Source organism: Corticium candelabrum, chromosome 21, assembly GCF_963422355.1.
Source record: "Corticium candelabrum chromosome 21, ooCorCand1.1, whole genome shotgun sequence".
Taxonomy (NCBI): domain Eukaryota; kingdom Metazoa; phylum Porifera; class Homoscleromorpha; order Homosclerophorida; family Plakinidae; genus Corticium; species Corticium candelabrum.
In genome coordinates, this window is record NC_085105.1 from 92,234 (window position 1) to 114,789 (window position 22,556).

Sequence of the window (22,556 nt, forward strand, 5' to 3'; positions counted from 1 at the left end):
TCTCGAAAGCATCAATCGTCCTCGACGCAAATGGCTGTAGGCTATCAATTGTACCTCCTCTCCTCTTCATACTCGCCTGCACAGTGTATGTCCAAGATACTTCTCTTCGGTCGCAATCAACACAGATAGTCTCCAACACCAATACCTGCACACACACAAAACAAAAAATAAAAAATGGACAACTGTTTACTCTGTCAGTATTCCAATGATAGCTCTCCTGTCCCTAGGAACAGGCCTCCCAGCCCTAGACAAAGTCTAATGGGTGTGCTGACTAACCTCCTGGAGCATAGCCTGATGGCATAACACATTGGGTGTGAGTACTACATCACACACACACACACACACACACACACACACACACACACACACACACACACACACACACACACACACACACACACACACACACACACACACACACACACACACACACACACACACACACACACACACACACACACACACACACACACACACACACACACACACACACACACACACACACACACACACACACACACACACACACACACACACACACACACACACACACACACACACACACACACACACACACACACACACACACACACACACACACACACACACACACACACACACACACACACACACACACACACACACACACACACACACACACACACACACACACACACACACACAACACACACACACACACAACACACACACACACACACACACACACACACACACACACACACACACACACACACACACACACACACACACACACACACACACACACACACACACACACACACACACACACACACACACACACACACACACACACACACACACACACACACACACACACACACACACACACACACACACACACACCGCTTGCGCCATGAATTATAAGTTTACGATCAGTCTACTTAGTATGTTACCTTGAACCAGACGGCCATATCTATCTCGCTTAGATTGCAAAAATGCGAGCTCAAACACGGCAAACAGCCATTCACCAGTTTCACTTCCATCCACCGCCGTTGGCCCTTACTTCGAAATACAACAAGCATGCCTGCTCGCTAGAGGTAAAGTCCCTTGAGAAACCCGGATAATCAGATATATTAACTGTGCTGTAGGGCCGTAGAGTTGAGTCTTTTTACAAATTTAATTAACTAACTTGCAATTTTGCTGCAACTCTACAACAAACAATTTTCAATTTTACTTGAATACGGGCATTTACAAGCATTTTCATTTAAATTTTATCTTTCGACTTCTGCGCATGGGTGTTGTAGACCACCCACCACGTTTAGCCTACCTTGGTATCCCGTATATTAAACAACACACATGAACCCTAGCGTTTCAGCTCCTCCAACTCCAGCAGGACTCGAAGCTATTCATTCGTCATGTCGGAAGCTTTACGCAGACCAGCCAAATCCACTCCAAGTGACAGCTTTGCTCAAGTACTGGTAAGTGCGTGTAACGCGATGGCTGCGATGCTTGCTCTAGAACTGTGGCTTTTTTCGCACTTCCATTCTTCTTCTGTCTTCCTTTCGCTCACTGTTCAGCATGCTTGTGATAAACCGTAGTGTTGTTTGAGGCGTTTCTCTACCGCATCTGTTTTCACATCCTGCTCATGTCATCTTGTGGGCGGAAGAGCTACTAACTGTATGTCTCCGTAATGCCTGGTGGCTTTTGTCGTAACATCTTTTATCGTTTGTCTTGGTTGGGCTTGCACCTGCACAATTTCTGCCTCTTGCTTCGGTGGGAGGAGCTAATTTGTTAGGACAGGTGGCTGCAAGCTGCTTGCAAGGTTTGCTAACGACTATACGTATTGACGAGTTTTATGATGTGCACGGCAATTATTATTCAGCTTTATTGTTATGTACAATCAACAGAGTCGGTTGCATAATTGATTAAGTGATTAATTAACATCATTTCTGCTACACTGAATACAATAAGTAGTGGTTGGATATAGCCAAACCTAACACATTCGAGGAAGATCCACTTCAATGCTGCAGGTTTGTTTACAGTGGGTAATTAAAACTTTATCACTGTCACTTGCTGACATTCATGACTTTAATTAATTAATTGTATTGTAACTTGACTACTGTCTGTTTGTGACAAAGTCTACTATTGTATGTTAGGTTGCAAGGTCCTGATCCTCTGGATTACATCAGCATGTATGCAAATCCTGGAGATGTCAGTCAAGGCATACCAGCTCACTGGCATTACATTAGTTTTGGATTGTCAGATCTGCATGGTGATGGAAGAGTTCACGAGTATGAAACTATCAATAGAATATTTATATTTGACTAGATACAGTAACAGTAAAGACTTGTTCTGTTACAGCATATCAGGACCTGATGGCCCCAGTGGGTTTGGCTTTGAATTGACATTTCGTTTGAAACGTGAAGAGAGCGATACATCACCTCCAACATGGCCTGCTGAGTTAATGCAAGGTCTTGCAAGATATGTATTTCAGACATTCAATATATTGTGCCCTGGTGACCATGCATCATGGCACGTACCGTTGGATAATGGAGAGTCAAGGTTACAGCACATGTTAATGACCGATGACCCACAAATGCCTCCTGTGGTGTCTCAGTGTGGAAGGACCCAGTTTGTACAGGTTGGTGTGGTGTGGTGTGGTGGGTGGGTGGGTGGGTGGGTGGGTGGGTGGGTGTGGATGCCTCCATCATGGGAACAGTGTTTCATTTTGTGAACACTGGCTAAAACTGACTAGAGTTTTGAAGTCACTTGATCTTGAGTACAGGGTGTCGAATGGCATGACTCAGTTCGTGCCAAGGCACTTTCCTCTGCAGAGGCTTTGCAACCCTCTCAGGGCGAGACATCAAATGATGCACTTAGAGCAAGTCAAGTCAGAAAGAGTCAAGTTGTGTTTGTCTGTGTGTGCGTGCATGTGTGCGTGCATGCGCATGTGCATGCTTTTCTACTGCTGTTTGGCTATGCATTGTTGCATGTCACTTAAACTAGCTACTAGCCTAGTAAAGACATATTGACTGATGCTTTGTGTGGGGTTGTGTGAGAGGATTTGAGGCAAGTGCTGTGGTAACAGTTTTCTTGATTTTGTTTCAGATTGTTGGTATTTGCTTAGAAGAGCTAAGAGCAGCCCAGCAATGGAATGGACCAGGAATTCTTGATCTTTTGAAGAAGCATACTGTGTAAGTCAATTAAGCACCTAAGAGCACCCAGAATATGCTTTCTCATTTCTTACGTATCTTTTGTGTTGCATTGCTTATTGAAATAGACATTCTTGTTGTGTAGATCTGGAGGGCCATGGTTGGTGACAGACATGAGAAGAGGAGAGTCAATATTTGAACTTGATCCATCGTTTCAAGTATTGTTGTGCATTAGGGGTAATGTTTGTGTGATTCGACCGTTTATATATTTTTACTAGCAAGCTGTTGATGATGGTCTGCAGCAAGATGGTTCAGATTTAACTGGTGTGAGTGGTTTTTGCTCTTGGGAAGATGTGGATGGTGTCATTGGAATGGAGAATCCAACTGTTGATCCACAGTTTACTTTGCTGACTCAAGTCACTCCATCAGGACTTCCAGCAATTCCTGAAGTAAGACAACATCCAGTGCACTTCTTGACTGCATATTGGTAGTGGTCACCCTTTCAGCCATATATACTTGCTAGATTTTTAGTGTGCTGTGTTATTGTTGCATTAGATTGAGGTAGCTGTCAACTTTTAATTAATTTAGATTTGTAGATAGTTACTTTGATCTAACAGCCCTGCAGGAAATTTAACATTCATGTCTGGAGTAATATGTGCTAAAGAGCATGGCTAATTAACTAGAGTTAGGGTAAGCTTATTGATAAAGTACTTCTACTGCTTTCTACATAAATATTCATTGTCTGTGCTCACAGTTGATAAACAATCCATATTTAGATGTTTAGAAAATATATTACTAATTTAATCAACTATATACTTTTACTGAAGCTATTTGCAATTGTGCACTGGTGGAAGTACACTTTTACTACCAGTTTGTTAAACAGCATTGTCTTTCCAGAATTTGTAATGTGTCCATACAGTAGTTATTGGTGATACGTGAGGCTTTATCAAATTAATATCCTAAATTTACCGTTTAGTATTTATGCAATCGTATGAAACAGATTTTTCCACCATTGTATGAACACGCATTGTTGTGATTTGGTATGTCTTTAGTGTTTTGCTTATGCACTGTATAATAAGATAAGATATTGGCAGGGACTTTATTTTGATGGATTGGCGGATTTTTCAGTGAGCACCAATATAAAATCCGCCATTAATTTGGCCACCTGGATATATTGATGTCATCACCCACGTGGATCAGGCATCATATGGCGATGTGGCAGTACGTCACGCAGATGAGGCCACAAGATGGTAGGTAATCCCTGCTTGCTGTCTGTTGTGCCTATGAATGAGGCCGTGAGGCTATGGATGAAGCTGGACTGTCCCGTTCACGCGGGTCACGTCCTTTGCACTGACACAGCAGTTCTTCATCACTAGGCAGTAGTTGGAGACCAATAAGTTAGGGAAATGTGAGCCACGAACACAGCTGTCAATCAGAAACTCCTCCATGACCACTTATGGTAAGACATATCAGTTATCAAACAACGATGTCCGACCGCCAAAATGTAATCCGGCAATACGCTTTGTCCATCAATTTCTTAGCAAACCGCCAATATAAATTCCTGCCAATGTTTCATCGTATACTGTATGTGATTTATATAGGCAAGTCTTCGTCGTGGTAGTCGATTCAGTCAAGACATTCATGACTCAACCAGCAATGGCACTGATCTTTCAACTCCTGACACAAACTATGAGGCAACAACAGAGTTGATAAGAACAAGAACACTTGACTATGTCCACTTGAAATTTACTATAGAAGCTGGTGCTCTATTGCCTCTTGTGTTCAAGTATGTGAGACGTGTGGACATGTAGCAGTTAAATTCATTGCTTAACTGTCAGATTGTTAACATCTTCCTGTGTGTGTGTGTGTGTGTGTGTGTGTGTGTGTGTGTGTGTGTGTGTGTGTGTGTGTGTGTGTGTGTGTGTGTGTGTGTGTGTGTGTGTTGCACACATGCATGCGCCTGTGTGTTATGTGGATGTTGTATGTGTGCTTGTCCTGTGATTGTTTGCTGTCCTTGCAGTTCCATTTCTGTCATAGCCACTCACCACTGACTGACTAATATTTATATCACAGAGGTCGGTTACGACATGGTCGTCACTTCACTTTCAAGAGTCCAGCCGATGATTTGGCCATAACGTTTGTGTGTGATGGAATTGCAGGATCATTTGCTGACCAGTCTCATCCCTATGCTGCACATGGTCCATGGTTACAGGTCTAGTAGCTGCTCAGCATCACCTGCTGCCACCCATTGACTCTTTTAGTTGACTATTTTCAGGTATTTATCTCAGAAGACTTTATGTCTGTGATAACAGAAGACATGAGCGATTTGAATAATCCAGAAGAGGTAAGGTGCCACAGACTGCTGATACTTTGGTAATGTTTGTGTGCCATACGGCTGTAGCACAATGCATGACATTGATTGTAAGTACATGAAACACATTCATTTACGTATAGGCGGAATTATTGCATGACAGGTCATCATCTGGTGTATAGCTTTACCTCTACCTTACCTGCAACCACAAAACAACTCTGCTAAATAACTCATGATCAAAACTGAGTCTGTGTACAGTAAACAGCAGATTGGATACAACTTTGTAGTGTACCAAACGAACGGTAAAATATAGTGTATGCTCTCATGAACAAGTCGTCAGACATCAAAATCAAGTTTATTTCACCACCAACTCATCTCAAAGTCATACTCAGTAACTACTCCATTTGAATTTCAGGTAGTGTGTCAAGACAATACATCCCACCATTGCCAGAAGATCGTAATGTGTTTACTTACTCCAAACAGAAAGCCAAAAATATGTTGTAGAAACCTATTATTCCAAAATAGTTATGGAAAAATTCCCGTAGTGTGAAGTAGGGGAATCTATGAACTTGAACCCATTCACATTGCTAGTACTTCTTGTGAGCAGGAATGCACATGTCAATCTAAGTTGTTGTTTCTTAAAATGAATCTTGTTGACAGTTGAAGCTACCAAGAGAATATTCATGGAAAGGTCAAAAACTGAGAATCACAATCATACCAGAAGAATGAAGACATTGATGACATCTCGACACTTCAGATGCAGATTGGAGAGAGAAAGCAGAAGTAAATGTACAATTTGTATAAAGACATTCTACGCTTTTAGTAGACCTTAGGTAACTGACAAAGTTGTTTGCATAGAATAGAGTAGCTATTAATGCTGGCTGTATCCAATCTAATACAAACGCTTTGTTAAGCTCATTCAACTGTCATGTGACAGCCTGAATATTAACAGTAATTAACAGCAATCATATCTGTGACCTGCCCATTAGCAAAAGCCCACGCAACAGCTAACACATGTGTAATCTGTTCAAAAAATCACAGCTGACTGTAAAGTATTGATGAATTAGTCACATGAATGGATTGGTTGATCCTTGACCCATTGCTTGCCCACTCTGCAACACAACAACCACAATGAGGAAAAAATGCCACAGACACACGATGATGGCATGTACAGTACTATTTGTCAACTCTGGTATAGGCATATCGTCTATTGCAACATGCAATGACCCAGCAAGAGGTCAAAGTGAATTCTGGGTTTGCAATACAACACAATCTCATACAAGTTGCACAGCTCCATTCAAGACATTTTGGCATCCTCTCAGTGCTGCACCATGACTCTCTAATCAAGCTACACAAATGAGGCTTATTAAGGCGCTGTTGTATTCAATGGCAGGGGGAGGGAGGGAGGGAGGGAGGGAGGGAGGGAGGGAGGGAGGGAGGGAGGGAGGGAGGGAGGGAGGGAGGGAGGGAGGGAGGGAGGGAGGGAGGGAGGGAGGGAGGGAGGGAGGGAGGGAGGGAGGGAGGGAGGGAGGGAGGGAGGGAGGGAGGGAGGGAGGGAGGGAGGGAGGGAGGGAGGGAGGGAGGGAGGGAGGGAGGGAGGGAGGGAGGGAGGGAGGGAGGGAGGGAGGGAGGGAGGGAGGGAGGGAGGGAGGGAGGGAGGGAGGGAGGGAGGGAGGGAGGGAGGGAGGGAGGGAGGGAGGGAAGCAATGGTGCATGCATCAAATCTGACGTCACTCTAGCAGTCACCTTACAAATAGGCAAGTCTGAGGTAGTCTATCTGTTATCACAGCCAAACCAAAAGACCAGATGCAGTTTCTAAAGTGATGGCTCCTTCAAACATGGCCTAAGCTACACATGAATCATGGGAACTAGCACAACAGCAAGTACTGCTCAACTACCTTCAGACCCCTGACAGCTGCAACTCATATAGACCTATCTATCAGAAATAGCTTAGGTGAGATTGATATAATTAATTATTCCCCCACTATGATCTATACATCTAGTACTATTCTTACCCCTGTCATGAACGGATTGCTCTGTCCTACTAGCCCTTGTTGTGCTTGTCCCCATCCACCGAACTGTTGCTGATCTTGTTGTGCAAACTGACCACCCATCTGTGGCTGTGCACCAAACATTTGTGGCTGCTGGCCCACAGACTGAACTCCAAATCCTTGCTGCCCGACCACATTCTGCTGTGAGGAGGTACCACCAAACTGTTGTGGCTGTCCAAACTCACCTTTTGCCTGTCCAAATCCACTCTGTGCAAACCCACTCTGTTGTCCAAATGCATTCTGTGACTGTCCAAATGCATTTTGTGACTGTCCAAATGCATTTTGTGAAGGTCCAAATCCACCTTGTGGCTGCCCAAATCCACCCTGTGGCTGTCCGAATCCACTCTGTGGCTGTCCGAATCCACTCTGCTGCTGTCCCAATCCACTCTGTGGCTGTCCAAATCCACTCTGTGGCTGTCCAAATCCACCCTGTGGCTGTCCAAATCCACCCTGTGGCTGTCCAAATCCACCCTGTGGCTGCCTGAATGCATTCTGTTGTTGTGGAAATCCTTGTGGTTGTTGCTGGAATCCTTGTGGTTGTTGTTGAAAACCAGCTTGCTGCTGAAAACCAGCTTGCTGCTGAAAACCAGCTTGCTGCTGAAAACCAGCTTGCTGCTGAAAACCAGCTTGCTGCTGCAACTGCTGACCAAACTGTTGTTGTGGGGCTTGTGCTCCCCATCCCATACCAGCTTGCTGTTGGCCTACCATTTGTGGCTGCCTTCCCCACTGGCCGCCGCCACCTACCATTTGAGCTTGTGGCACTGTCCCTTGCTGCATTGTACCTTGTTGCATTCCCATTTGTGGAACAGCAGGCTGTGCTAGCTGAGATTTGTTAGTAAATTGACTATGGCTTGCTGGCCCTCTAGTCATTCCTCCTATATTACCAATATCTCCAAACGGATTGGAGTTAGACTGAGACATCATTGGCTGCTGCTGTTGAGCCGACATGTTGGCACTTACAGCCATACCTGCAAAGGGATTACTAGAAGATTGATTTGATTGCATTTGACTGCCAAACCCACTATCTGATGTTGTAATACCAGTCTGTTGACTCCAGCTTGGTCCACTGGATGGAGTGGATTGACTCGTTGTTCCCCAGTTAATAGTACTGCTTCCACTTGTCGAACCTCCACTAGACCAATCAAGAACAGATGATGTGTTGCTGCTTCCCCAGTTGACTGTAGGGTTTGTAGTAGGAACTGAGCCAAGATTAGAGAAAGCTGAATATTTGTCTGATGTAGTTGACACTGACTGCACTGGGAGTTGATTCGCTGGCACTGGACAACACATAATGCACCAAGAGATGACTATTAGAATACGAAACAGTATTGAAGTAGTCACCTGTTGAAGCACTCTGAAACGCAGCAAATCCTCCTAAAGACAAAGGAAACATAGTTTTATTTTGCTCTTGAAATGTAAATTCATCCCACTGATGCAAACAACCACAAATTAACAACCTTATACGAACAAATTGCAGACACCTTTAAACTTTGCCATATCTTACGAGAGACTCCCGCAGTTTGCATGCCTTCCACATGCATTGAACTCCAAATCTCCATATTGGCAACACAAGTACAGTACCTACTTAGCTCTTGACAATTTCCAAACCAGATCTAGAAAAATTAGCCGTACTACGCCATAGTAAGTGTTCCAATCTCCTACAATAGTTCCTGAATACTCAAGACTCAAGAACTTGCTACTATTTGTAGGTGGTTGAATACGATAGCAAGTGTGCAAGCATGGTAACCTTGTGCTTCGATGCAAGAGGACAATGCATATGGCACACTTGTAAATGGTACATGTTCTGAAAATACAAAGCGATAGGCTGATCATCCCTACTACTTCCAACTACAGAAGCTCTAGATGGGTAGTCTGGCTAATAAGACTCAAATCAAACGTTTGAGTACTTCTTATATTATATGTTAACATAATACACAATTCTTTCAGCATTGTATCTCCAGCAAAATGCTGTAGACATTGACAAGTTTGACAGTATAAATATGTATGTTCACGTCAATTGTAACATGATTTACATAAAACCTTAAATCAAGTATTCTTAGAAATGCCAACCATGAACAGCAACAACATGTTCATACATGTCCAATTACAGAACACTTGAAATGGTAGATAGTGCTAACAAGCAGGCAAATTAGAATGTAAACAAGCAGACCAAGACAACAAATCAACCGATTAGTTTTCAGCACAAAAACAAACAAGTAAAGCATAAGCAATCTTTCTATCATATTCTGTAGCCACAGACAGGTGTACTACAGCAAGTTAGCATGAAGCATGTCTCCCCATATTAAATCAACAATGTCTCAAGCCATGACTTATGCCACAAAATTACCACCTATTATTAAGCCAGTTTGACTGACATTTACAGTACTCTAAACTACTTCTGTATAAATGTGACCTCATAAAATGCTTATGAGTATAGGCTAAATCTCATGACTATTGGCTCACTCACCAGACCCTGTGTTATTAGCTGTTGATCCAACAGGCTGTAGATGAGCATTTCCTGTAGTTGCACCAGGTGGAAACACTGATATGCCACCAAATGGTTGTGGTTGTGGTTGCACAGCTAAAATGATAAAAAGAACATAACAGAGCATATGACCATAAACGTGATGCTAACTCAAGTTGTACCTGGTGTAGAAAAGACTTCATTCAGATCCAGCAATGAACTGCTCTGCTGTTGAGTCTGAGGAGGATCAGGTGCAGCTGCAGTTTGAGCTAATGTTGATACTTTCACCGCACTGGCTGGAGAGGCACTGGCAGGAGAAGCATACCCTCGTCTTACATTGCCAGGTGGAGCAGGAAGATTAGGAGATGCATTTGCTTGAGTAACAGTTGCCGCAGCAGTCTAATAGTACACAAAGCAAAACCTGAATAATCCCATGCATTCTTCTTCAGCTCGTTGCTAAAATGATTTTATATAAATGAAAACAATAGTTCACAACTGGCTATCGCAATCAACTTGACCATACTAAAACCCAGTAATTGATAAAGATATGTAATTAATAGCAACCAAAGCAGGGCACGAATAATCACGAGCTTTTACCATTCTTTGTAACATAAATATCAACATGCATAACATAAAAAGGTTCTTATGCTTTACATCTGACATCTACCAACACTATCTGCAATTTTCATCTACCAGATTTCCAATACTGACCAGAATGAACTTTTCGTTACACTGCCTAACTCTTGCCAAAGTCACAGGTATGAATAATCAGTGGCATAATGTTTTCAACTAGTAATTGAAGCTGTGTTTAGACCATCGCTTCTACAGCTATGAGCCTTCAAAGTGCTGAACACCATGTACGCTTGGAGGAGTCTAAACTGTCGCAAAAAATTACGAATACACACTCTATTTTCTTTCTAGGCGTGCTACCTGTAAAATGTATTTAAAATCCTACATAGCGACTGTTGTTTCACGTGACCGCAAAGTCCGTAAATAGTCTGTAGTCGTAAGCAGAGTCATCGTATATACGGGACATAAAATCTCTCCTGGTTACGTAATGTTAGATTCCCGTATAAATATCATAAAACCAAGAAAATCGATTTAGAGTCGGCAGTTGCAGACAGGTAAGTTCTGTTGTTTATTTCCGACAAGTCCTGACAATCGCAAACATGAATTACACTGTTCTGGTACGAAAACTCTCTCAAGGAAGTTTCGCGCATAGGATTGGCTGTTCGTACATTGTCTTTGGTTGCCACGTACGACATAAAGGAATTAATGTTCCGTGATTGGGCCATGCAAAGAAGGCATGGCACATTCCTGCAGCGTAACAGACATAACCAGCCAGCCAGCCACATAGTCCCCAGACCGGAAGTCGGTTCAGCCCTATACGTTTAGAGTACGCTACTCGCCAAGTCTCGTGACTTTTACAAAGTCCCTTTTCTTATAGGCTCATAGCTGAATAAGGAAAGTAGACTTATCAAGATAGTAAGCATAATAGCGCAAATGTCTAAGATTAATTGATAAATTCGTTAATGATTCTTCTGCACATGATATCTTACCACTGGCTTACTTGTCACCACCAGTTTTGGTGCTTGATTTCCTAATAAAGTAGAGAGCGGTCTCGTTTCAGGAGTTGAAGAACCAGGAGCAGGTCCAGCATCAGTGCTTCTCCCTCTCTCATCATACCATCTCTTTCTCTCATATTTCTCAACCATGAAATATTTCATCTTCTGATCATCACCAGCATCAGGTTCCATGTCAGTCCTTTCATTCCATTTCGCTAGCCACTTGTCATTCACTTTTTCATTCCCTCCCTCTTCTAATCGTGCCATTTCATCAACACTAAAACTTGTCATAGTGATACTTTTCACACGATGAGGGGGGTTTATACCTCTCCTACACAAAACACACAGAGTCAAAGCAACAGCCTCTATAACGATTATACTTACATATTGACTTCAGATCAATAAACCAAACAAGTAGTATGACACACACACACACACACACACACACACACACACACACACACACACACACACACACACACACACACACACACACACACACACACACACACGCACACACGCACATGCACACACGCACACACACACGCACACACACACGCACACACACACACGCACACACATACACACACATGCACGCACACATGCACACACACGCACACACACACAGATGGACACACAGATGGACACAAGGACACGGACACACACACATACAGATGGACACATAGACACACACACACACATACACACACACACGTGTGCACACATGCACACACACACACACACACACACACACATACACACACACGTGTGCACACATGCACACACACACGCACACACACACACAATGTAAATATACGTCCTTATTGCTGATATTCAGCATCCAAAAAAGTCATTCCAGTCATCATCAATTGTGGCACAAGGCAAGTCCTGCTATAAGTCGCCATTAGCATTAAGGTCTAAGGAAACCATTAGCAGAATAAAGCTGAACTGCAAATGTGTTAACTGCAAGAAACCTCAAAGATTGGAAACAAAACATTTGCCACAGGTACTGTATGACGTGTGTCTGACAAGGAGACAAGTAACACACCATACATTCAACGTCACCTAAATGATAATCACAATCTCAACATGGTTGAGTGGGGAAACGTCTTAGCCGAGCTATGATCTAACATCCGGGAATGTCTGGATAGCTATTTTCTGACAATTCTGTTCATGAAATAGCGAGCACAGTGGTATCTACCAAGCGCAAAGCAAATGTCACACAATTAGTCACTCCAAAGTAGAAAACAATCAGACAGAATGTCCAACAGATTCATCTCAAACCCAACAGATGCTACGTTTGGTCGAAAAATTTCCAATGTTTGACCATCTATTTCCAGACCTGAAGCAGTGCACTGGATTGGTAAGCTCGTTGCCTTTCTAAGCAACCTCATATCTACCTTTAGTAACTAAGAGAAAACTTCATACCAACATTTGTCACTTCAATATGATGACTGGTGGCTAATTAACACACAACCAACTTCCAATTCTACTGACACTATTCCGTCCCAATCTCCTCTCACAGTAGCACTACATCTAACAACCCGTCATCACCTCATCCTACTTTTGGCGACATTTCTGTCGAAGCTGCTGCCAATAGCAGATAGACCCGCCATTTTGTTTACAAAAATTAGACAAACAGAACAAAAAAGCACTGCATATCGAATTGCAGCAGTCTTCTATTGTAAATTGCCAAGTGATCGTCTACTCATAACAGTTCGCTACTCACAACAATCCGCTGCATGTTGTGCAGACAAACGAGCAAGTTGTCATGTCGGCATATGTGGGGCCCTTCTTTCGGCACTCGCAACATTTCTTATTCTCTGGACTTGACACCAATTCTCTCAGCCGCTTCAAGTTCCTATCATCTTGCTTCTTCTTCGTAGCTGCTACCGCCATCTGCACACAACCTAGAAATCTCTCACGCGTGCGCAATAATAGTTACCGTGTAGTGTGTGTGTTGTGTGTTGTATATGGCGGATGAGAAAGTTGGATTGACGTTTAGTGGGCCAAATGGATATAGAGTGATGTTTCGTGTTTGTAGTGGTATTTTCGATCTGCCTATAACATTGTGTGATGTCGACATGCAGGCGGAAATGATTGAAGAAGAAAACTGTGCGAATAGAGCTAAAGATTCAGTGGACGGTAACGTGATGGCTAAAGCAAAGTTTGCCTTTACTGCAAATGCAGAAGATGAGGCAAGTCCTTAACATTCAGATTATTATTAAATTAAGTTTTTTAAAGCTTTGATTAATTAATTAATTAACTAAAGAAATGAAGTTGTTAAATTGTTGTTTCTATTTACTAGTACAGCTGTATTGTTTAATTGTAATAATAATTTTTCAAAATTAATGTTTATTGCAGTTGAGTTTTCAGAAAGGAGCCATTATTGTTGTGACAAGAGAGCTGGAAGGTGGCTGGTGGGAAGGAACGCTTGACGAGAAGACTGGATGGTTTCCTAGCAATTACGTGAGACAAATCAAAAAAGGTGTGTAATAGAATGAGTTGCAATTATATTGCATATAGGCCACATAAACTTACAGTAATTGATTTAGAAAGAAGCAGGACAGAAAAGATGTAGATTTGGTTACGTTCACAATTTATTGAATGTATTGTTTGTGGTGGTGGTTACTGAGTAAACTGAGTCATGCAGGCAGTTTTAGATTTCCTGAAAAAAGGTCACTCTTCTGCATTTAACAATTGACATGTTTTTTAGCTAAGCTTGAAAGTGCTTGTTATGCTTAGACTTTGAGCCATTCAGGTGCTTTTTGTGTTCTTGTAAGAATGCTATCGTAGGTACAGTAGCTAGCTGTTCACCACAACATAAGCTCATTTTTGAATCAACGATTAGAAAGTGTAAGGAGCGATGAAGACCTTTGGTAAGTTGTTTATTTATAGTTTAGGGAATGTAGTTGCTTGCAAACAATCATGTATTCTTACACGTTAAATTTCTGAATTTGAATCACTGAAGTTTAATTGAAAATACAGGAGATGATGAAAAGTCATCACAGAAGCTGAAAGAAACAGAAAGTGTTCCAGAATATTACAGTCAGGTGCTACAGGAACTACTGGAATCAGAGAAATTACATGTAGATCAAATGGAGGCAAGTTGCTGGTTTATTTACATTTTGCCCAACAGCTCAGTGGTTGTTACTTAATATTTATTTGATGTATTTGCAGTCATTTTATGACAGATACATTCAACCAATGGAAACATCAGATGTGTATGCGTGGACTTATGGTTGTTAGAAGTAACATGTTGATCAATGTGCCGTTAGATTGTCAGCTGGTGACGTGCAGACTTTATGTGGTAATTTGAGTGATGTGATAGCATTTCAGAAGACATTTCATTGTGATCTACAAGCAAAAGACAAGTATATCAGCGTATAAATACACATGCACCTGTTTACATGCATCAGGCATGCACTACGTTTCAAATATTGCTGCTGCTACTTTGCACACTATTACACACACACACACACACACACACACACACACACACACACACACACACACACACACACACACACACACACACACACACACACACACACACACACACACACACACACACACACACACACACACACACACACACACACACACACACACACACACACACACACACACACACACACACACACACACACACACACACACACACACACACACACACACACACACACACACACACACACACACACACACACACACAACACACACACAACACAGCACAGCACAGCACAGTTGTAATTGTTGTGTCTTTGGTGCAGGTTACCACATTCTAGGCAAATGATCGGTAACACATTTCTTCATCATCTTACACAAGTATGTGTGCTGTGCTGTGTGTGTGTGTGTGTGTGTGTGTGTGTGTGTGTGTGTGTGTGTGTGTGTGTGTGTGTGTGTGTGTGTGTGTGTGTGTGTGTGTGCGATGTTAGCCACCAAATAACGTTGTATTTTTAGTTTCAAGATGTGTATGAAACGTTTTGCTCCAACCATCCATGGGCAGTGGCTGTGCTCACAGACAATCAGTAATTCATTACACTTGCAGTTGCTATGTTGTAATATACAGTATTATAACTGCTAGTTGTATAGAGACAAGTTAGGTTCATACATGGAGGAACACGGCTCTTCTTCTCCTGGGCTGCTAACCCTCACAATGAATTTGAGTCAACCGTTTAGAAGATTAGAAAAGTATTCATCCACATTACTGGAACTTTACAGGCAGATTGAAGTGAGTCAAAGTTTGCACAATTTAAAGATTTATTGACAAATACAATTAAGCTTGTCATTAATCTTGCTGTTTGGGTTATTTATTGCTTCGTATCTTGTGTTATTACGCCGTATTGTGTGACAAAGAGGTTACAGAGTAGAAAAGCAATGATAGAGTAATAACAGTATGTGCACTTGCTGTAAGGTAATGCCATAAAAGAAAGAATATGTACATGGGTGACTTAACTGTATTCTTCAAAAAGGATCTCAAGGCCTTTTGGAAATTTTAAGTCTGAACAAACTAGCAGCTAGAGCTCAGATCTGTGATTGCATCACGCAGTTTATTTTTGACTGTCCTGCATAAACTGTCAAGAGTCATCATTGGCTGTTCATATGCTATATGGTGTAATGAGACAACATCAATTGGAAAGGTAGTCCATTCACTTGACTAATATGCTTCAAGACCAGTCTGTCTGTCTGTCTGTCTGTCTGTCTGTCTGTCGATGTCTGTCTGTCTGTCTGTCTGTCTGTCGATGTCTGTCTGTCTGTCTGTCGATGTCTGTCTGTCTGTCTGTCGATGTCTGTCTGTCTGTCTGTTTGTCTGTCTGTCTGTTTTGCAGCATTTGTCACAACAGTCAGCAAATCCAGAAGCCACTTTTTATGCTTCCATGTTCATGTTGTATTGGAGAATAATATTTTTTACAATCTGCAAAGATGCAATGCCAAAGTTATCCTTAGAAACTGTCACCTAATCATGGTGATTTAGATAGATTATTTGATTTTGACATTCAAAATCAAGTCCATTAGTTAATGACTTTGTTGTTTGCAAGGACTGATTTGTATTTAAAAAATCCTAGCATATGTACAAGTAGAATCTATATGAGAATAAATTATCTGTCTGTCTGTCTGTCTGTCTGTTTGTCTGTCTGTCTGTTGTTTGTCTGACTATCTCTTTCATATATTTTCATAAAAGATCAGTACTACAAGTGAGACGTATTGTACTGCGTATCTAGAAGTACGAGGCCTCCAAGTCTATTTGCCAGTTATGTTTGACATTTGTAATTACAACTTTTGATTGTTAGGACAAACACAAAGACAAATTAAATTTGGAAGAAGCAGCAAAAGCTTTTGACAATTTCACAGTAAGAAGATTTTGAGGCAGTGGCTGCATGACCAAAACAGTTTTGTTTGTTTACTAAATAATTGATTTCTGTTGCTATCGTTAATAGGAGAAAATAAAGCTAATTCGTAAACGTAAAGAAATGGAATTCGAGATGGTGACAAAGACTTTAGAAGGGTTAGAAGGGCAGGTAATACCGCTGACCTGCTGGCTGTTGTTTCACTGGCTATAACTAATGTTGTACAGCAATCTTTGAGTGAGAATGGAAAGTGTGTTATCATGGTTCCAGTTACAGAGCACCTCTCTGATGGAGTAAGGGATAATTGCATGCATGCAACCTGTCTTTGTATTTTATCTGTTGGTTGATGGTTGTATGAGTGTGTGGTGTGGTGTGAGTATTTCTGTGTTGTACTGTACTATGTGGGCACGTGTGTTGCATTTACTTCTTGCTCTATATAATTTTGCTGTGGTAGCAGATAGTTGTCTGTTTGTATAGTTTGTGTGACATTGGTTGCTTCCATATTTAGTTATAGATCAGGTTGTTTTAGGGATATGATGATCGCTTTCTCTTGCTTTTCCCTCACTTTCTTGTTATCTTGTCAGTCAGTTCTTCTCTTAGTGGATATCGACTGGAGGTACACAGCATAATGAATGTTGTCAGTCAAACATATTACGGTCGTGATTATTTGTTATAATGTATGATGCAGCATCGATACTTGGTGTCTGAAGGTCAAATGAAGATTCTACATGACATATCACCTAACACTGTGGAGTTTGCAGGTGATTCATTTTTGTGCTATTTTTGTACTGCCATTTGCATGCAGCTTTTGTGTTGAAGCAGTAATATTGATTATTGTAACATTGGATTATGTGACTAGTGGGTAACGAGAGACTAAGGTTCACTTGTAGTTTAGCACATGACAGAGAGCAGTTGCAAGAACGATGGGATATGACACATAATGTAAGTTGTTTGTTATGAATCAATGAAGGTGAAACAAATAGGTTTTGTAAGATAAAGGGTGGTAAAGGGTTGCTTTAGATTAGAATGCTTACTTGTTTCTGCTTGTTGCTTTGATATCTCTGTATCTGTACTGGTTTTGATTATGTATACACATACGGTAAATAGTGCCTAATAGTAGTCTCGGCCTCCAATAGCAACTGCATGTAACTGTGTGTGTGTGTGTGTGTGTGTGTGTGTGTGTGTGTGTGTGTACGTGTACGTGTAAATGCGGTAGCATTTCTTCAGGGGGCAATTATATTTGATGAGAGTTCTTGTGTCAGTTACCATAGATTCTGTTGGATAACGGCTGTACAATTTAGTTTCTTACTATGCTACATTTCTGTGTCCTTCTTGGGCATAAATTCTTTTTCCAAAAACTAGAGAATTTTCATACATGTTAATCTATTTAATTGTAGATTTTATAATATGTAACTGATATTTGAGACATGTTGGCACTAAAGTTACTGCTTGTTTAGTCAAGTGTGTCATCTATTATGATGAGGAGACCAAGTGCACCAAACATGCAGCATCGAATGGGATCCATCTTTTCAAAAGCTTCATCATCTACTGGACTGAATGCTGCTGCAGCTAAGCTATTTAACAAAAAGCAGAGTGGCAGTCAGTTAGGATCAATATCGACTGCTCAACAAGTACAGATCACCAGACCAAAACACTGGAGTTTTCGATCATTGAGACCATTGCCACCAATCAAACCCAACATAAGTTATAAGACTGAGGTGCTTGTTGGTGTTTGCATGTTTGTAGTAGTTCATGTTGTGTTTAATTAATATTAAGTTGTTGACAGGAAACACCAAGGAGTCCAAAGTTGGGAAAGAAATCTAAAACTATTTCATCGAAAATGTTTGGAAGAAGTAGGAATCAATGTCTGTTTTATCTGTTTGTATATAACTGTGTACAATGTATTGCTTGTTTTCTGCTTGCTTGCTTGCCTGCCTGCCATATTGCATATTGCTTTGTACTGCCTGATAGATCAATTGTTTCAGGTCGAAAAGAAGATTCTGGAAAGAAACGTAAGATTACTTATGCCTCATTTCCTGATTTTATTTAGTTGTTATGTAGAAGGTGAAGGTTCTCTGCAAGATGATGATTGCATTCTCAAAGTTATTGAAGCATATTGCTACAGTGCTCGCATGAAAACGGTTGCATCATGTAAGATATTCTTGTTATGTCTCTATTAAACTATCACATTAAATGTCCTACTAACACTTTTCATCATTATGCTACTGTGTGCTACTCAGTGTCATATGATGATCCAACTAAATCAAGAGTTCCTCTTTCTCCTCCTCCACAGCATCACTACTCTCGATCTTCTGTTAGTCCAACAATTCCTGAGAATGAAATTGTTGATTATGAAGACGATGATCGTCTTGTTACAGTGTCAACTGGCAGCCTTTTTTTCAGATACGGCTGTTGCCCAAGAGGATTTCCAAGCTGACAATTAATAAAATTTTCAAATAAATTCTGACAGTTTATTTGACTAACTAGCCGTTGAACTAAACGCTGATTTGCAGTAAATTGGTTGATTTTAACTGTTAGCTCTGCTAATAAAGATGTAATGGATCTTGTTGTTGTATGAATTATTTATGTTTGTTGCACATCCAGCTGTATCTCTCATGGAGGATGAAGAAACGTCTTCATTGAATAGCAACAGGTACTTGTCGATGATAGTACACTTTTCTATTATTGCACATTATTTTAAGAGGCAATTGCAATGAGTGTTAGGAGCCTTTCCTTGTTCAGTCAGAAAATAGGGAAATTGTGCTGGCAACGTTGCCTGGGACAAATGCACAACTCTAAGCATCTAATCTGTCTACAAAAGTTATGTAGTGCTGATCTAGACGGTTTTCTTAGCTCAATCCAACAAGTGAGATGTGGAACAAGAGCTGCCACGTTTACCACTTGATACTTCTTTGATGCCAGTAACTACATCATTTAGTACTTCACTTTCTCTACGTAATGACAGGTGTTGGGACAGGTGAACAAGGCAAGGTTGTTAGGTGACATGAACTCGTCTGCTTCATTGCCATGTGATTCATGACATTTTACTTCTTCTCACCTGTTGTTGCTGCTGCTGCTAAATTCATGGCTGCTGAGGCATGTGTCATGCCTCTTTACAAACACCAACACACTCTATAGAGATGGCACAGTAAGCATGTTACACGCCTGGGTGGTTGCTGTTAACAGTTGTTATCATGAGCTCAACAGCAGCTACTTGATTTGTTACAACAAATTGAGTGTGGAAAGATGTGCAACTTAAGCCTTGCTCAGCTGGTTCTTTGTAATGGAAAAGAAAGATCAACTACAAAAATCAATGCCCACAACTGATTGCTGAAACCAAACTACAAAACAATAATGAAAGAATGTCAAGGTTCAGAGTAGAGGCAAAGAATCTAGCAATAAGCTCTGCTTCTCAAATATCTGCCCTTACAGTACGAAAATCTTTGTGCTCTAATCCCCTCAGGTACACGTTTGAATAGTCATATCATCACCACCCAAAAGGTTGAAAATTGAGGTTTGTTTCCAGTTACAAATACACAAGTTTTTGCTGAATCAATTAATTGAGTCTTCATGCAACTTTGGTTCCACCCATTGTGTCACCAGTGACATGAGGGGGCAGTTGCATCTCATGTTGATCTTTGTACGTGATATAATATGATATTGAATAGGCGTAACATATTGCAGTCAATAAAACAGTGTGCTATAAATGCCCTACACTTCATCAGCAGTATACATCAGCAAAGGGTTTACATACTCAAACCCTTCAAACTCAGATCGGTCAATCGCCTCGTAGATACTCACACATTTGTTCACTTTTGTCTGTGTTGCTGCACTGCACATGTGTCCACAATCTAGCTTGTAGACTTGCAGCTGTTGTGTGTGAGTTCTTGAAAATGTTAATAATATTTACATGTTGATTAACAGGAACGAGCCTAGTCTGTATGACGATGAAGACAGTGCTGTAAGTGTACATTTACATACCATTTATTAAGTCTAATTGATCATGACTGGTTGCTCCAAATACAGGACTCATCACTGCCTCCCCACAGCCGATGGCGGTTTGAGACAGAAATATAGTGCCCACTCATATGAATCATACAGTTTAAAACCAGAAGTACTAATTGCTAGTATTACAATTTCAACAATACAATGCTCTTACTATATCTGACGAAAGAGTGCGCTTTAGTACATACTTGTGAAGTTGTCACACACTGGCAACTTTGAAAATTCTTAGCAAAGCATTTGTCTGGTTGATGAGACGATTGGCACTTAGAAACACGTTGTCTGACCTAAATACAATGATTCAGAAAGTGTGTGAGTGCACACATGTGCTGTGTGTGTGCATGTGTGAGTGTGTGTGTGTGTGTGTGTGTGTGTGTGTGTGTGTGTGTGTGTGTGTGTGTGTGTGTGTGTGCATAAATTTACTGTCCATCTTTAAAGTAACGCTTCAATGTGTCACTGAAGCTTTTTGAATGCTTCACAAATATTTTCTTGTTTTGTTCCAACATCTAGATACAAACATTAGCCATGTCTGTACAACTTCCTACTCAAATGTCTGCCTAACTCACTCTCTTATATTTACTCATCTGCTCTGTGTCTTGGTGTGCCTTTGAAACCGTGTTCACTGCATCTAGCAATTCTTTGATTGCACCAGCAATATCCCTATAACCAATGGCCAGGGCATGCCTACATGTGGATACATGGAATGCACAAAAATTTACTTGATTGTCTGAAGAAAACGAGAACGATCATTGATTTCCCCAGGAATTCTACTCAATATTCCTTTGAGAGCTAAACACATACAGTATATTGACATCCATCCATGTTCCTTATGCATGAGCAACCGTTTGTTTACCTTTTGCTCTTTCACTTAGTTGAACAAATTCTGGCTCTTGTCTGTCTAAGGTGTACACTACAACAAAGCAAAAGGTCAGTACAGAATCAACGGCAACTTGCACATGAACTACGCAAAACTCACAAATAGAAGTCGGTAGTATAAATCGGATGGTGTACACACTCCAACAAACTGACCTGCCTACCAATTAACTTAGACCACATCTGTCTGTCTGTCTGTCTGTCTGTCTGTCTGTCAAATTATGAATTTCATAAATTGGTCTATCTTGTCTGACATTTTGAGCGCGTACCTTCAACATCATTGCATGAAAGTCGCAGCAGAGCTTCAGTCAAGTTAACACTCGCTCTCTCCGCATCTATTAGACCGGCAAGGAAGTCTTGCGTAAATCCGGGGTTTGCTTTTTCAACCTTGCAGATCACGTGACTAAGTAACAAGTTCATACATACACAGTGAACGCTCCACCTTATTAAACGCTGCGCGTAATGTCTGTCCAGCAGCTAGATTTCTCTGCTCAATCTAAAATTTATAGCGATTATCTGTCAAACTTACAACATACACACCACAAACAATTTATAACGCCTACCTGATCTAATATAGGTGAAACAACAACGTGGAGAGCCAATGAGGCTATTGTAGTTTCCTCATCCATCGAACAACTAAACAACGTAATAACTCCACCCTACAAACCGCAGGTAACGCACGCACTCCAGATGAAGCCCATAACGTGCGCTAGACCTACATCCACTACCGAGTGTAGCGAATTTTCTATGTTTACATCGAAAGACTCAGAGAAGCCATGATAGTGCACGGTGTGGTGATGTAGCA

At 41.2% G+C, this 22,556-nt stretch overlaps 4 protein-coding genes across 8 annotated transcripts; 2 read left to right on the forward strand and 2 right to left on the reverse strand.

Moving 5' to 3' along the window:
- Nucleotides 1-1,325: 1,325 nt before the first annotated feature.
- On the forward strand, nucleotides 1,326-6,397 carry LOC134196605 (suppressor of fused homolog). Its single transcript, XM_062665797.1, has 10 exons — nucleotides 1,326-1,460; nucleotides 2,139-2,273; nucleotides 2,344-2,623; nucleotides 3,091-3,176; nucleotides 3,280-3,352; nucleotides 3,413-3,583; nucleotides 4,736-4,920; nucleotides 5,208-5,346; nucleotides 5,410-5,478; nucleotides 6,106-6,397. The coding sequence occupies exons 1-10, from the start codon at nucleotides 1,339-1,341 to the stop codon at nucleotides 6,172-6,174; spliced, it is 1,329 nt and encodes a 442-aa protein (XP_062521781.1). The 5' UTR covers nucleotides 1,326-1,338; the 3' UTR covers nucleotides 6,175-6,397.
- A 107-nt stretch (nucleotides 6,398-6,504) lies between these two features.
- LOC134196603 (arf-GAP domain and FG repeat-containing protein 2-like) lies at nucleotides 6,505-13,449 on the reverse strand. Of its 2 annotated transcripts, XM_062665792.1 has the most exons (8): nucleotides 13,255-13,449; nucleotides 11,520-11,856; nucleotides 10,143-10,359; nucleotides 9,964-10,077; nucleotides 8,838-8,870; nucleotides 8,519-8,773; nucleotides 7,461-8,464; nucleotides 6,505-6,557 (listed from the first exon to the last, which is right to left on the reverse strand). In XM_062665792.1, the coding sequence occupies exons 1-8, from the start codon at nucleotides 13,422-13,424 to the stop codon at nucleotides 6,513-6,515; spliced, it is 2,175 nt and encodes a 724-aa protein (XP_062521776.1). In that variant the 5' UTR covers nucleotides 13,425-13,449; the 3' UTR covers nucleotides 6,505-6,512. The 2 variants fall into 2 exon arrangements, with proteins under 2 accessions (XP_062521776.1, XP_062521775.1); XM_062665791.1 differs by having other exon boundaries at nucleotides 7,461-8,773.
- Nucleotides 13,450-13,460: 11 nt separating this feature from the next.
- LOC134196604 (rho guanine nucleotide exchange factor 7-like) lies at nucleotides 13,461-21,045 on the forward strand. 4 transcript variants are annotated; one of them, XM_062665795.1, is made up of 21 exons: nucleotides 13,461-13,723; nucleotides 13,890-14,013; nucleotides 14,514-14,629; nucleotides 14,706-14,749; nucleotides 14,804-14,899; nucleotides 15,299-15,353; nucleotides 15,489-15,556; nucleotides 15,621-15,759; nucleotides 16,820-16,879; nucleotides 16,967-17,047; nucleotides 17,104-17,169; nucleotides 17,406-17,492; nucleotides 17,565-17,637; nucleotides 17,736-17,818; nucleotides 18,334-18,594; nucleotides 18,663-18,729; nucleotides 18,862-18,888; nucleotides 18,938-19,027; nucleotides 19,481-19,529; nucleotides 20,801-20,837; nucleotides 20,903-21,045. In XM_062665795.1, the coding sequence occupies exons 1-21, from the start codon at nucleotides 13,499-13,501 to the stop codon at nucleotides 20,951-20,953; spliced, it is 1,899 nt and encodes a 632-aa protein (XP_062521779.1). In that variant the 5' UTR covers nucleotides 13,461-13,498; the 3' UTR covers nucleotides 20,954-21,045. The 4 variants fall into 4 exon arrangements, with proteins under 4 accessions (XP_062521779.1, XP_062521778.1, XP_062521780.1 ...); XM_062665794.1 differs by lacking the exons at nucleotides 19,481-19,529; nucleotides 20,801-20,837; nucleotides 20,903-21,045 and adding exons at nucleotides 19,117-19,190; nucleotides 19,255-19,473; XM_062665796.1 differs by lacking the exons at nucleotides 19,481-19,529; nucleotides 20,801-20,837; nucleotides 20,903-21,045 and adding an exon at nucleotides 19,117-19,473 and having other exon boundaries at nucleotides 13,461-13,549; nucleotides 13,616-13,723.
- LOC134196606 (programmed cell death protein 10-A-like) lies at nucleotides 20,949-22,443 on the reverse strand. Its single transcript, XM_062665798.1, has 8 exons — nucleotides 22,315-22,443; nucleotides 22,194-22,247; nucleotides 22,021-22,138; nucleotides 21,732-21,788; nucleotides 21,598-21,667; nucleotides 21,445-21,538; nucleotides 21,302-21,384; nucleotides 20,949-21,165 (listed from the first exon to the last, which is right to left on the reverse strand). Exons 1-8 carry the CDS (start codon nucleotides 22,378-22,380, stop codon nucleotides 21,081-21,083), a joined length of 627 nt encoding a protein of 208 aa, XP_062521782.1. The 5' UTR covers nucleotides 22,381-22,443; the 3' UTR covers nucleotides 20,949-21,080.
- Nucleotides 22,444-22,556: the final 113 nt, after the last annotated feature.

Coding starts and splice junctions, on each gene's coding strand:
- LOC134196605 (XM_062665797.1), top strand. CDS start 1,339: ATGAACCCTAGCGTTTCAGCTCCTCCAACTCCAGCAGGACTCGAAGCT. Junction 2,274..2,343: donor GGTGATGGAAGAGTTCACGA/GTATGAAACTAT, acceptor GTTCTGTTACAG/CATATCAGGACCTGATGGCC. Junction 3,177..3,279: donor CTTTTGAAGAAGCATACTGT/GTAAGTCAATTA, acceptor CTTGTTGTGTAG/ATCTGGAGGGCCATGGTTGG.
- LOC134196603 (XM_062665791.1), bottom strand. CDS start 13,424: ATGGCGGTAGCAGCTACGAAGAAGAAGCAAGATGATAGGAACTTGAAG. Junction 11,857..13,254: donor ACAACATGCAGCGGATTGTT/GTGAGTAGCGAA, acceptor TGTTTTGTGTAG/GAGAGGTATAAACCCCCCTC. Junction 8,774..8,837: donor GTTTCAGAGTGCTTCAACAG/GTGACTACTTCA, acceptor TGTGTTGTCCAG/TGCCAGCGAATCAACTCCCA.
- LOC134196604 (XM_062665793.1), top strand. CDS start 13,499: ATGGCGGATGAGAAAGTTGGATTGACGTTTAGTGGGCCAAATGGATAT. Junction 14,014..14,513: donor CGTGAGACAAATCAAAAAAG/GTGTGTAATAGA, acceptor TTGAAAATACAG/GAGATGATGAAAAGTCATCA. Junction 16,880..16,966: donor AAGCTTTTGACAATTTCACA/GTAAGAAGATTT, acceptor TATCGTTAATAG/GAGAAAATAAAGCTAATTCG.
- LOC134196606 (XM_062665798.1), bottom strand. CDS start 22,380: ATGGATGAGGAAACTACAATAGCCTCATTGGCTCTCCACGTTGTTGTT. Junction 22,248..22,314: donor TTTCACCTATATTAGATCAG/GTAGGCGTTATA, acceptor TATAAATTTTAG/ATTGAGCAGAGAAATCTAGC. Junction 21,789..22,020: donor TTCATGCAATGATGTTGAAG/GTACGCGCTCAA, acceptor GCTTTGTTGTAG/TGTACACCTTAGACAGACAA.